General features: G+C 38.3%; 1 protein-coding gene across 2 annotated transcripts in view; it reads left to right on the forward strand.

Annotated features, from left to right (window-relative positions):
- rab6ba (RAB6B, member RAS oncogene family a) overlaps nt 1-15,327 on the forward strand; it is a 47,514-nt gene that overhangs the window by 21,038 nt on the left and 11,149 nt on the right. Inside the window, exons 2-5 of one of the 2 annotated variants that reach the window (XM_053431070.1) lie at nt 1,331-1,389; nt 10,273-10,326; nt 10,722-10,848; nt 11,978-12,089. In XM_053431070.1, coding sequence (XP_053287045.1) covers nt 1,331-1,389; nt 10,273-10,326; nt 10,722-10,848; nt 11,978-12,089 — 352 coding nt within the window. The remainder of the gene's footprint in view (nt 1-1,330; nt 1,390-10,272; nt 10,327-10,721; nt 10,849-11,977; nt 12,090-15,327) is intronic. The other variant, XM_053431071.1, reaches the window with a different exon arrangement.

Below are 15,327 nucleotides of genomic sequence, written 5' to 3' on the forward strand. Positions count from 1 at the left end.
CCGTGTGTAGACATGTGATGTGGATTATCTTGTACGTATAAAGACAAACACAAGCAAAAAAACATCCCCCTGAAAACCTGATTTCAAACCAAACTACGCCACAATGTAAGATGTTCAAAGCTAAAAGGTTTACATTTGTATAAATCAAAAATTAAACAGTTTCATCAAGAGTTTAGCACTCAAAAGAAACAAACATGTGTGAGGAGAGCTGCTACAATGGATAAAGCGAACCCTAGTATTGCAGGAAATGGCATTTTTTGTTGATCTGTGTGTCTTTGAGGTGCTTAGATATATTTGAAGTGCTTCCTCCTTTTGTTCAAAATGCTCTGTGGTGCCATTTGCATGCTGGTTTTGGATTGCCTACCAATGGTGCCTAATAATCTGCATTAAATACCAAATCCTAAAAATCTCTATGTGCCAGTCCTTGCCTGTTTCTCTTGTATCTCAACAAATTGCAGTGGACCTGTTGCTCCCCCCGCACTTAGCATCAACATTCAACATGTTGTTGTTAGTGTTTACTGTGCCTGCTTTCTTCTTCTTCTTCTCTTTTTCTTCTTCTGAGTTTGAAGTCAGACTGGAACACGTAGGTTTATTATGCTGCCCAAATCAATCTTGTACCTTTGGTTCCTCTTTAGAAAATGGAATATTCTCAGGATTTAGGCAATTGAGCTGGTATCTGAGTATCAGTTCACTTAACATCCCTACACAGTTAACACATTTGAGTTCTTTTTCAATGGAGCCTCATCCACCTCGAACAGTGAGAAAAAGATGGACAGAAACATAAACACAGAAATCCCTTGTGAATTAACCAAAACTGTTTTATGAAAGAACACGTCACCACTAAAGTAAGAAGATGAGATAATTGGTTTTGTCGTCCTTTAGTTAAATCTGATTAATCAGCCTATTGGCCTAGCATCTGGCTTTGACAAAGGTAGGATGAACTATAAATGTCAGTAAGCCTGTTAACAACTCTAAGATGACGGTCCTTCAAATGGAGAGGTCAAGTTTTCCCTCACATTTTCAATTGTGCTGTTCTTTATATCTTAGCTCTGAATTCTCTACATATAATGTGTTAAATGGAACATGAAAGTGTTTTGGAAAACGTACTGTTTACTCCAGCGGCAGCTCAGTAATTACATCTGAGGCTGATGCTACTGCTGACCCCTGGTCACCCCCATACACACTAATGAGCTCCATGGGGAGCAGTGACAGCCGTTGCAGAAACTATAACCACCAATCCCGCTGGTGCATCTATTGAGAGTCTGCATGCAGGAAGACGAGGCCTCTTGTCTCTCATTTGTTACATTCTGTCTTTTTTCCTGTCTTGCAGTTGGAAAGACGTCTCTGATCACGCGGTTCATGTATGACAGCTTTGACAACACATATCAGGTAAGTGTTACTGTAGGCACATGGCAAAGGTTCTAGTGATCAGTATGACACACTGCAGTATACTGTTTGCCTTTATTTTTTCATACATATAATAAATAAATAAAAATAAATATATCAACCAACACAAATAAGGCTCATAATAATAAAGGAGATAAATGCAACAACAAACATATTGTGTGTGTCAGTGTTAATTTCGTTGACGAAGACGATGACGAAATATATTCGTTAACGACCTTTTTTCCATGACGAAGACGAGACGAAGACGTAACGAAAACGAATCTTTGAAAATAAAAACTATGACGAAATCTATTTTAATTTTCGTTGACGAGACGAGACGAGACGAAAATGTTGGTGGTTGACTAAGTCACAATAATTTTTAAAACATCATCGTATCAGGCCGTCATGAAGTATCAGTAGCGGGCGAGTGAATCTGTGTGTGTGTGTGTGTGTGCCTGTGCACTCCCAGATAGCGCTCCGGTCCGTAGCTCCGCCCCCCGCCTCGCGCACTCGCTCAGAGAGACACAGTGAAAGCAGAGCGCGTTCTCGTGGAGCAGCCTCTCAGTGACCGACTGCTTCTTAACTATGGAAACAGTGAAAACACAGAGTTTCTCTGGTCTCAGCTGGTCAGAGATCAGTCTCAGCTTCTTGATCAGAGCAGAAGCTGCAGTTGGTTTGTACCGATGTTCAGTTTCTGTGTCCGGCTCCAGTCTGACCTGCTCTCCCTTTTTGTTTTCACATTTAAAATTAAATAAATATTTTTAAGCTATTAGGCTGCAGCTATATGTTTTTATAGAAAAGGAGTTTAATGTGGCTATTAAATGTGACTAAAACTAGACTAAAATGGAATTAGTTTTCGTCGACTAAAACTAGACTAAAATGGAATTTGTTTTCGTCGACTAAAACTAGACTAAAACTAAGAAGGATTAAAATGACTAAAAGGTGACTAAAACTAATATGCATTTTCGTCAAAAGACTAAGACTAAGACTAAATCAAAAATAGCTGCCAAAATTAACACTGGTGTGTGTGTGTGTGTGTGTGTGTGTGTGTGTGTGTGTGTGTGTGTGTGTGTGTGTGTGTGTGTGTGTGTGTGTGTGTGTGTGTGTGTGTGTGTGTGTGTGTGTGTGTGTGGCAGTTAAAGGCAACATGGAGATGAAAACAGACACATTTGAACTGAACCACATCAGGAGCACAGTGGGCCCTCAGGCGATCCCTGTTTCTAAGCCTGTACTCCAAAGCAGCTGAATCGCACTCGTCATCCTAAAAACAGAATATTGCTTATGCAGCTGCAGCAGTGCTCTTTGCAAAGCATCTACAGACACGCAAAGGACCCTTAAATATAACCTGTGGCATTATTGCCTTATAAGCAAAAAGTTCTGTAGTAATAAAAATGAATAAAAAATAAATCTCACATATCTATTTTACCCTCCTTCTCATATTGTGTAGAGTGTGCAAATGTCTGTCTTTCAGTTCACCCGGGCTCTGTATCTAGGGAGTGTATATGCACAGTGTTAACAGCCTGTGTAATTTGGGGAAAAATGTAAGAAGATTATCTTTGGAAACACTGTAATCCCAACAGCACGTAACAAGAAGAGGTGAACAAAACCTAACTTTTGTTTTGTTAAACTTCACGTAAGAAATAACACTTAATTTGATTCTGAGAATTATTTATCATTCAGTGATACAATTTGCATCATATGCAATATACACAAGATCGTAAATTACACAACATCCCTCAAAATTACCTCATCATTAGCTGTGTCATTATTATCACACTCCACGATTACTGCAGTATCAAACATTTACAACCAAATATTTGAATAAAACTAAATACTTATTTTTTCTAAGATTTTGCAATAACTTTTGCAATTACTAGTCTTTACCATCTAACGTGGCTCCTCAGTTTAATGGGGCAATGTTAGTCAATCACTAGTCAACTATCTAGAAAATGCACAAAGTCCTTAACTGGATTTAAAAAACAAATTCATTCTTTTAATATTTTAATACAATTTTCATATCGAAGTGTTTGAATTGAATACTGCATCAACATTCATGTTTGCATTTAATAACCCTCAGTTTAAGTTTTGTTTTTAAGACCTTATTGAACTTGATGGACGTTGTTAGAAATATGATTCCGCTTGTATTCAGTTAATTCTTATTATATTAACAGTGTTTCTACAAAGACCTATTTTCATTGGCCTCACTACATCCTGCCAACACGTCTCCTTTGTTCAGTGTTCACACAGTAAGTACTGGGCTGTGTTGTAATGAGATTTGGAAGGAGCATTGTGTGTGGATTACATTTTCGGTGTTACCGCTGTGATGCATTGCTTCACAGTTGCTGCTCCTTCGTCTTATGTCCCCATATTCATAAGTCATGTAAGACTACACAGCCACACATCTCACATTGACTGATATGACTTATGTCTTCATGATAAAAATAGTTTTTTTCTAGGTATCACCCTCACAAGTTGCTGTTGAACAGCTTCATATTTGGGCATGGTCGGCTGTTCACTCAATATCTTGACCTATCAGAATCTAAATGGTGGATATGGAAATTTGTGGACATTTGTTTACTAAATGTTTGGCAGCTAATAGAGTGAAGAGGTGTCTAATTTGTTTCAAGTTCCATTAAACAATTTCTGGACAAAAATTGTCCCTGATACTGTAATTATGAAATGAGAATTGTTTTGAATTCATTGCTATTCTTAAGAGGTTTTTTCCCATGTAAGTTGAGACTTTGCAGGGGGCATGGGAGAGTGGAAGGTGGGATGCAGAGTGACGAGGCATGAGGCCAAGGTTATTGTAGTTTTGGTTTGCTCACTAACGGTTCCAGATACAGAAAAGCTGTGACCCACGCATCATGCAGGCAGTAAAGATGCTTATAATACCCAAGACTGGACATTTTCATAGAAAATCATACACACTTTCTTCAGGCTATGACTTAATCAATTCTAAACAGAGATATTACCATAATTCAGATTCAATTTGACCCTTTCCGAGATGTCATTATTGACATTATCCATTGTGGATAAATGGTCATAACTCGGTGGATTAATTCAACAATTTGTAAAAAGATGCTCCTGATAACTTGATAATCCAGGGATAGTTGTCTCTATGCCCCCATGTGTGTACATTGCAAACAGTTACTTTTATCTGCTATATTTCAGTCCAGTCTTCGCGATATTTCTACATGATGAGACCTAAATGTGACATGATCATTTCCTGCATCATTTTCAGAAATTGCTCACTAGCAACTACTATTAGCTGGAGTCAACGTGGCCTTCTAGTGCCGCTGCTCTCACTCCCAACCTGAATGCAGTTGGGTAAATTACAGCTGTGAAACTAGCAGCCATCAAAGACAGCACTAAGTGCAGCCCTTCTGTGGAGCATTTTAGGAACATGGTTTACCAGTCAAATGGTGAGGCCCTATCCTCCCATTATAAGTGAGCAGTGCACATCTTTGGCAGACAGATGCCAGACAGATTGCATCTGCTTATTGAATAATATCCACATATACTGTTTAATGTCACTGCCCCACACTATTGTAATAGCCTGTACCTCAAATCATTTCAGTTGCCAGGGAGTAAAATTAAAATCAGATGGTTATTTTGTTTGTGTGTAAAACAAAATCCTTTAAAGCCTCAATTTAACTCAGAGTCCACAATATAGCCTCCTCCATCCGTACTTACACCTTGATTTTTTAGTGGATCATGAATTTTTGATAGGTGCCATATTCTCTACCTTCTTGCAAGAGCTCAGTCTCTCGTTTGTGTTTGTGTGTTTGTGTGTTTGTGTGTGTGTGTGTGTGTGTGTGTGTGTGTGTGTGTGTGTGTGTGTGTGTGTGCCTGCTGTGCCTGCTGTGCCTGCTGTGCCTGCTGTGCCCATCTTCTCTGTCTTATCAGTGACAGGTAGGGCTGCAAATGACGTTGCAGTCTTTTCCTAGCTCGACTCCTGAGACCTTTGAGAATTAATTAAAATGCTGTGTGCATTAGCTCGGTCTGTGTGGTAATGCTGCTGCTCAGAGGGGGAGGCTGGATTTTCCCAGCGAGGGTGGAAGGATGTTTTGAATGTGAGTCTTCATGGGAAATGCATCTTTGAGAGGATTTATGAAGTCGTTCAGGCTTACATATCATATTGTTCTGTTTTCCTCTGAGTCCAGCTTTCATGTCTGAGCAGTTCACTCCTGCGTAGACAAGCAGTGTATTTAGAAGCAGAGGTTCATCAGAAAGATGAAACGGAGCATGCTGGTGGCTTTAGTCAGAAGGAGGAGGCGAGCGAGGCCAGCCTGGTTTGCTGCCACTAAAGCAGCAGACTCCCATCAAGCAGCCACCCAGCCGAAGGAGACACAGGCAGGCGGCCTCTCTGCCTGGCAGCACATGCTAAAGGGATCAGAGGCCTCCAGAGGCTGAGTGCTTCTGTCAGCTGTGGTGGGGCTGTCAGTCAGGCCTGGCCACCAGGCTGTGACTGCATCTGTCTGCTCCACCAGAAGACTCAGATATTTAGTTTAGTTACTGGTGAATGTGATTTACCAAATATATGAAATATCACTCTGTGACAATATGAAGCAGAGGATAACCCATTACATTTGTAAAATTATGCTTATTAGCATGCACATAATTTGATCTGATATTCATAACCATATTTAAGCAAACAGGTAGAGCTGAAATGATTACTTCACTGGGAAATTAATCAAGAACTATTTTGATAATTTATTAACCAAAAGTGTTTTTTTGTAGCTCAGATACCATTCACTGGTGTAGCTGTTTGAGTCTTTTTGTCATTGTTAATTTAAAAGTCTTTTTTTTGTTTTTGTTTTTGTTTAATAGGCTAAATGATTTATCAAAAATACTTAATTGTGGGACCCAATCTGCACAACGGTTGGAAAATGAGTTTAATCGTGAATGATTGTTGTATTAGGGTAAATAAATCTGCCCATACTGCTTTATGACATAGATAATGTGAGTTAAATAGACTAATTATGAATGCACTGACACTCCCCATTACATTGGTTACAAATCCAGCATTCTGTAACTGCCGGCTGTCTAAGGGAGGAGGCGTGATCATACTCTGATCTATTTCTTGCTGCGATAGCGATTGACTTCAAATTAATCAGATTTGGTGTGTTCACAAACTGTGAGCAAACGCCAGTATGCTCGCTGTGCCTCAAGGTCTGTTGGTTTAAGGGCGTCTCGGCCAGATGGAGGACCTTGAAAGTTCTAGGGGGAGCAGTGGTGGTGGAAGAAACATTCCTGCTCACTGCTTACATGAAAGCTGAAGTACCCCAATGGAAAAATAGTCAAAAACATTACAAGATAAAGGCATGTGTTTATTATTTCAGTTACATTTGATATCAAGATAAACATTTTGTGTGTGCCAACGCTCCACGAGGCATCCTGCGTTATGTTTTATGATCTCTTCGGGTTTCCATTACTGAAGTAGGAAATCTTGTGAGGTTGGTGACTTGAGTCAGTGTAAACACAATTGTAATGTTGGTTATTGAAGGAATGAGTTACAACAGTAATGTACAGTACTAGCACATTGAAGATTAGCAGCTGTTAGCTTAGAAAGGCGGATTCATTTTTAAGACACTTTTTCCTAGAAGATTTCTCCTTGAGCTACGCTAGCTTGATTGTAATTCATAGTTTGTTCTTTCGGACAAACGCATCTGCCAAAGGATCAAGACGTTGCTCGTGGCGACAAACCCACAGAGATTCATCACCCAGCCGTCCCACTGTTATCATCCGTTTATACTGGTATAGCTAGGAAACACTGTCTGCTACCTTCCCAATACCTGATGGCAGACTGACAGTTAATCACTAGCTGGTGAACACAGTGGAGCATCAGCAGCTTCAACTTCTTTTCTTAAATCATTCCATAACATCATTTCTGAATTGCCTGGTTAATATAGTTTGTTTGGGCTCATGGGGTAAATATATTTAAATTCTAAAGGTAAATAAACATGATTTAACTTCTGGGGCCTTATCTAGAGGTTCTCGACATACCTTACCAATCCCAGTAATAGTGTTACTTCACACAAGCAGCCTCCCAAATATCATCTCTATTTATTTTACTTTGTTTTTGGCATCATTGTATGTATTTTCACATACTGTACATACATACATACGGTTGTAACTGGTAAATCGATGTGTTTCCATATGAATGATCTAATATTTTATATCCAGTTGGTTGGTTGAAATGGTTGATAATACTAGTTTTGCTTATCTTACATTGTTCCCTTCTTAATGTACAGTTCAATTACCTTGAGTTGGCCATCTGGTTTTTTTCTGCATGTTTTCCTGATAGCTTCAGTGTAGTTTTGAGTGTAAAACTGATGTCTTCACATATTAAAAATTAAAAATCAACTTATTTAATGATGAATTTAAAGGTGAATACCTCAAAACAGCTCGATCAAGTAAAAATACATTTGAAATGTAAAACCAGTCAAAAAAACGCTTTCTTTGCCCTTGTCACTGGAAGAATGAGAGTCACAGTCTGTCCTTTGACGATGTGTGCTAGTTAAAAATTTAAAGAAACATTAATAATTTCTGCTGATCTAATTTGTTCATGTATAGCTGTCTGTGTGGGATTCTATATTTAAAACTGTGGCGAGAGAGAAAGGGAGCGAGAGCCCACAGCACGTCCGCCCCAAGCTTAGTCTCCTGCAACATCTCTATGCTTTTAACGTCTTTCATGATTTTGTTTCAATAATCCAACTGTAAATCAGCGGGTTTTAATGTTTTCTCAGCTGACACACATTTATTTAATTTTACCGTTATTTGATGGGCTGTTGTGTGTCAATTTTAAGCACACAGTGGTTTTCGTTTTTTCCAGTAAAGTCAGCCAAGTTAAATACTTTTACAGCAAGCCAGAATAACTTCTATGATTTATTTTAGAACTTCACTTAATCTACCTGTCCGTTCTCAGGCTGATACAAGTGCAAAGCATATTTTTATTTCTAATCCTATAATCTCATGTGCAGCCCTATAATGTGATTTATTTGAGCATGTATTTACAGCTCCTCTGTGCCTGATCTGACTGAGTGGAATGGAAGAGTATAAATGACATCCTGTCTTCATGCCAGACTTTCTATGTTAGTCCACTGTGGTAGCTGTCATCACCAAGGAAACGAGTGCGTGATCAAGTTGCTAATGCCCAGCTACTGTGGGACAAAAAAACACGAACACGATTTAGCAAAAGAAAAAACTGGTGCAAACATATAATATGTGTCTCGGTACAAGTAACTCTCTGAAAGGTCTTAGAATGAGTGGTAGTGGGAGGCCTGTAGTCTACAGACAGGTCGTAACCTGTCAGCCCGGCAGACCTATCAGTGTGGGATGCAGCTGGGTAGTGCTGGAGTCTGCAAGCAGGGGTCACATAGGTGTAACTATACAGCTGGGGAGTGGAGCACAATCCCAGGTCACTCCTACACAAGCTGTTTCATCCTCCTAACACACACACACACACACACACACACAACATCTGAATATGCACCACTTGACCACATGTCATTGAAAATCTCCCATTCCAACTTCCTCTGATATCATGGCAGTAAAAGCTGTGGGCTTGTCAGCAGAAAGTAAACATCCTTAAAAGAGGGAACACATTGCGGTCTGCCTTGTGACACAATAAGGAAATTATCATATAATAAACAGATAATGAGGAACGGTACAAGCCATGATTTTAAGCAAATGATTTCAGTGTAAAAACCAAACCAAACACACAAACTATATATTTAAACAATAAAGTTGTTCTAATAACTAAAAACAATATCGCTGTCACACTCCAGGTTAAAATCTGACTATCTGATGAATGATCAATAGCCTCCAAAATATTCGATGGATAGATATTTGGTCCAAGTATATTTGTGCATACAATAAAAGCTGAAAGATGAAGCCAGTCCTATACCACCTACCCTTAACACACTAAACTCCCCTAAACTCCACAGTCAAATAGTAACTATAGATACATATGAAGGCATATTACTTTACTATTAACCGTCTTCTAACCACAAGCGCATTAATCGTAATTATATTTTTCAAGTGTCTTGTATTTATCTATAGTTCTATTTCAAAGCGATCTTTTAAAACTGTAAATTATATCACACACTTCCAATTTTCAACATGGTTCCATAAATTCACCCTTTTTATTGAAAGAAAAACGGATGCTAATCCTTATCCTACATTTTCTAAGTTACTATTTACTCTGTTTTGCTAACCTTTAGAATAATACCTGGTACCAGTTTTGATGCACTTTATAGTTTTTTTGTTTATTTTATGATCAACTAGATAATTTAGTTTCAATATCGGCCATTTTGTGTAACAGGCCGTTAGTTGGTTATTTGTGGTTGATTTAGAACTGACTCTTATTGCTCTTATTATTTGTAATACGAAAGTCGGTTTTGTACAAGTTCTGTATGTATTTCCTATATTTCTAAACAATTGGTGATGTATGGAACAAATATTGACACATGTAATACATATTGACCAATATATAAACATGAATTGTGTGTTTATACAACAGGTCTTTAGTGTTGTGTATTATTGCTCTTTGATATATTAGATCTTTCCATGATTGATGTGTATTTTCCAGTATTATTTGTGATCGAATAATACACCCACATACTCTCTCTGCTTTAATCAACAGTTCACATTAGGCCTCACTAATGTTGTTGTGCTGGGTTCCATTCATTTTTCTGATATTTATTATATTACCCCTACACATAAGAGTTGGCAATGAACTGTAGCCCGATCTTACATAACCTGTCCTCTTTAATATTTCTGTCATTACTTTCTAATATTTGTTTATCTTGTATATTCAATTGATAACCTCATGTGGTGTTTACAGTGATACTGATCTATTATTATCTACTCTCTCTAAACCAGGCCACAATTGGAATTGACTTCCTATCGAAAACCATGTACTTGGAAGATCGAACGGTAAGAACCCCAGCTGTACCACCTCATGGCAAATAATGTGTGTGTGTCATCACTGCAATAACTCAAGCACATACTGTAGCATTGTCCATGTCCACAGTAATACAGTGTTTGCATTCAAACTGTACCCAGCAGTACTGATGACATCAGCATGACATATTTATAGCCTCAGACATGTAGATGAACATAGTCACACCTGTCTCTTTATCTTGAAGTATCTTTTCCTATAGCAGTGCGACCTTGAATCGGTCACCATGAGGTGTCCACACTTGTATGAATAATGCATGTTTATATATCTTGTTTTGTGTATATCTGCTGTGTAAGTCTTTTTGTCTGTGTGGAGGGAGCCGACTGTTCCCAGGCTCTCTTGACTATCTGAATAATCTCAGCCTCCTCAGCTTTCTCTCTCTGAACCCCAGGTGAGGTTGCAGCTCTGGGACACAGCAGGACAAGAGCGCTTCAGGAGCCTCATTCCCAGTTATATACGGGACTCCACTGTGGCTGTGGTGGTCTACGACATCACAAGTCAGTGTCCCTCAAGAAGTCCGCTCAAGCTGCACACTCTGTTATACCTTTAAATAGTCTTGTTTCATATTATATTTTTCTGCCAACATGGGTGGACAGAGCTAATCTCTCGCTCACTGGAAATATTCTTTGGGGAAAAACTAAAACTTCACAGATAACAATTGTGAAACTGAGTGACAAATGGAGTCCCCTGAGAAAGAGATCCTAGCTGAGATTTCCCCAATATCAAATATCATTTGAATGTTTCCCAGGTAACATCCACTGAGCGATGAGATGCGATTCATTACCTTAACCTCCCACCCTACCAAATTATCCTTAGAAACAGTAACAATGACTGAAGTGGAATATACTATCAAAATTGTGGTAGTGTGGTAAATCCTATTTTAATTTCTTCTCTCCGTCAACCAAGAGGAAGAACCACTTGGGACCAAGGGCATTTGAAGGGTCATTGCTCTGCAACATAACTCTTTCCACATAAAACAGTTTTTTGGCAATCCTGAATAAATCATGTAGCAATTATCTGTATAAATGACAAAAATAACACATTTAAAAAATGTGTCAGTTACTTCTATGCAATAGATAATAAAAAGCAAAGACTAAGACACTTATTGTAAAATGTCTGCAGGACACAGGAGATTGATTTTATTTCAAAGATAAAGAAAACAGCATGGGTTACCATCCACCACAACCATTTCTCTTTTCACCTTAAAACGTGGAGTCTGTCTCTACCAATGGTCAGTCTAAGAAATGGATACAACCCTTAGTCCTCATGCCAGTGAAGCCGCAGTGAGCATGACAAGGTCATAGGGTTTATTAAGAACTTCAACATGCTACAGAGCTGCGGTGTGTGGATTGATTGTGTAATGGCAGTACTACATGCTTCACACAGTCCCATCTGTCCATGAGTTATACCTTAAGATCATGACATGTGCAGAGATTTTTCTGCTGTATCTTCATCTTGCATTAATTTTTTGTGCTATATCTGTCAGTGGATTTCACATTATTTCTCTGCAGCTAATTTAAAAACACCAAGCACTGATTACAAATCAGTATGTAATGTAAATGTTTTCTCTTTCAGTATTGAATGTCTTTAATGTGACTCTGTTTTGTTTCTTGCCTTTCTCAACAGATGTGAACTCATTCCAGCAAACGTCAAAATGGATCGACGATGTCAGGACAGAGAGAGGAAGTGATGTCATCATTATGCTGGTTGGCAACAAAACAGATCTGGCGGATAAGAGGTGTGTGGTTACTGGTTGCTACTGATCCTGTTTCATCAGTAATTATATCATGTTGTTTTGTCTTTTAGTCAGCATTTCATTTGATGTCTTGACACCATGGCAACCATGATGTGCAAAATGTCTGTAGCAGCAAACAACAACAAGCATGATAAAAACATTAGACTGTCTGCACAGCCTGTCCCTGCAGAGATGGCCGTTTGTTAAAGAGCGAAGCTTCTCTCATATCAAGTCTTAGTATCATTGTCTTCTGACAGTTATAACTCCTTGATAAATAACCATATTTTTATAATGAACCTTAATCAAATTCCAAGACAGGTATGAGAAATTAGTATTTTCAACAAACCATATATTATGATGGTGGATATACTCTTTAGCATAACTACTTTTGTTTAGCAGTATTGTAGTGATTATGGTGAAATATGCAGCAACTTGAGGAAATTATTCAGTAATTCTGTTTTTTTAAGGAGGAGGTGACAAGCTAGTGATGAGACAGGGCGTTAAGTAAGTCTCGAAGGGTCTAAGAAATGTTGATGATGAATACGCAGTCGTGGAAGAACAGTGTAAAATTGAAGGCAGAATCAAACCATAAAATCTCTTGTCTCCTGATGCCAAAATGAATGAATTATGCAGACTGTGTACAGATGCATGCTGTTCCTACTCTATGTACATCTATGTTTTATTTTTCCTGTGAAACCCTGGAGTATTGTCTCTTAAGTTAATGCAGAAGTTTCCTTCAGAGTAGAATCAAAAAACTTCCATTTCATACATTCTCCACTCGTTATTTGCTCATAATATTTATGTAACCATGCATAAATTATACACACATAATTGGGCATCAGCATTGTTAGCCTGTAGAAACTTTACTGAAGAAATTCCCATTGGAATACACAAAGATCCAACATGTGACTGAGTGAAGGGAAAACAGGAAAACTGCTGGTGATGGCAGTTTGCCGGATGCATCTCACTGGAACTGTCAGTGAGATGCATCTTCTGTCTGCTTCAGCAGCAAACAGAAGACCGAAGCTCCAGTTTCAGACAACAGACAGATCATATATATACAGTACAAACTGGACATGGTCATGCAAAGATATGCAGATGCAGAATGAAAACTAAACAATATACTGAATGCTTACAAAAGCTTGAAAGTGAGTATTTTTTAAATATATTTAAAATGTTGTATTATTGATAATACAATACAGAAGAGAGTGGTGTGCCAATCTTAATTATGGCTACAGTCAGGGGCACCATCTGAAAAAGTTATGAAAATGACTAAACCTTTCCCCTTTAATTTATGGTTAATTTATTTTTAGTGCCATTTAGTTGGGTCTTAATAAGGAACTGGAAGAGAAAGGCCAGTGAATGTTCTATGATGAAGAAGCAAATTCCTGCATTAACGTCAGCATCATCTCCTAAACTGCTTCTTACAAAAAGTAAATCAGTTTAACTGCTGTTCAAATCAGTGCAGACAAATTAAACAGGCATTTTACTTCTTTTTAAATGACAGTTCCTAACAGCTTTGCAGTGCTCCAGTTTCCTGCTGCATTATTGTGAGGAATTATTCTGAATCTCATAAATAATTTGTTCAACCTTTTTTTCAATTTTTTTTAAAGAAATGGAAGTTAATCATAGTGACACCCTCATGCAGATGTGGTCAGACCGGACAGGGAATGTCTCACAGGAGTTGATGAAAGTTAGACCGTTGGTTCGGTTTTGTGTTCACTCACTGAATAGAAATACTCACCAAATGGAAGAGAATGAGTCCATGCATGTGTGACGTATGTGAAGGTACAAGAGTATTCTGGAAACATAAAGGGAAGAAAATCAGAGATTACAGGAATAAATTCATAATTTTAGGCTACTTGTATTTTTGGATGGTGAATATCAGAAGATCAACCTTTTGCTTCTGTTAAAATTAGGAAATTTGGAGCATCTCGTTAAGTTATACTTAACACTAACATTACAACATCATTGTTATGTGCATGGAAAATGTCTATTCCTAAGAAAGAACCACATGAACTTGTAAGAAATGGATTTGTGGAGGAGAAAATGTTTAGTAGTGGTTAAATGTGAGGTTACTGTTGATGACATTTGAGTAATAGTTTTATTTTAATAAAAGCAATGATAGCTTAATTTTCAAGGTCTTAAAAACAAGGTTTACGAAGTCCTTCTACGGACAAAGCAGGCACAGGGTCAGAGTCAAGTCGATTCACACAGATAAAAACAAGAAATAAAAGCAAGAAGACGACAGAATGACTTAAAACCAGTAATTACCAAAAAAGACTGGGAACAATAAAAGAAGATCACATTAAATAAAAGCAAACAAAAACACTAAAGCAATAAAACATAAAAGATACAAATAAAAAACAAGGGAACATGAGTATACGAAGGGGGGTTGAAATTCCTGTGTGAAACCATCACCCAACATTTTGCCTTATGAGGTTAATATTCACATGTATTTCATTACTTTGCAGTTGCTCTTGAGGAGTCTATGAGATCAGGATTTCCTTTGTATTTGATAGTTTGTTCAGTCATGTGTGGTGCAGCTTTTCACAATTCTCCATGCTCATGGGAAATAAAATATGCACAGTTCAGGTTCTTCTGAGACGCCACTGCTTCGACACTAATAATAATAATACAGTGTCCATGTAATAAATACTGCTCTGATGAGGCTTTTGTTAAACCGGCATAAAGAGATTTTTGGCCACCTGGGGGCAGCGCAAAAATTTGTAATCACAACACTGACATATGCAGGCAGTTGCATATTTACACACCCCGCAGACCCAGAGCAACATTAATGCTTATTTGAAATTGCGTTTAAAGATAGGATGACATCACTGGACCAGGGCGCATTTGTTTATGGCTCTGTAACCTCTCCGATCATTTTCGATTTCCAAAGGGCCGTTCCAGACCAAAATGCCTCTGGAGGCAATTAGATTGACCTACACAAGCACTCAGGGCAAAGAAGCATGTGACGAAGCACAGAGCTACAGAAAAATGTCTGGAAGACCTTCACCTGCAGTTGTTTGTTCTTTTAGAGACAATATACAGACACGTTTGTTTGACACTGTCACAGTATCAGATTCAACCGACGTCTCCGCATCAGCAGTCACCTCTTGGTTATAAGCGAAAATGTTTCAGCGGCGCTCCTCTGTCAGTCATTGTGTCAGTTTGGATAAATGGTTTTGATTGGCTCGACTGGTTTCAGGACACAGGGAGATCTGTGAGAAAGGGAGGGAGG

Source organism: Pleuronectes platessa, chromosome 9 (assembly GCF_947347685.1).
Source record: "Pleuronectes platessa chromosome 9, fPlePla1.1, whole genome shotgun sequence".
NCBI classification, from domain to species: Eukaryota; Metazoa; Chordata; class Actinopteri; order Pleuronectiformes; family Pleuronectidae; genus Pleuronectes; species Pleuronectes platessa.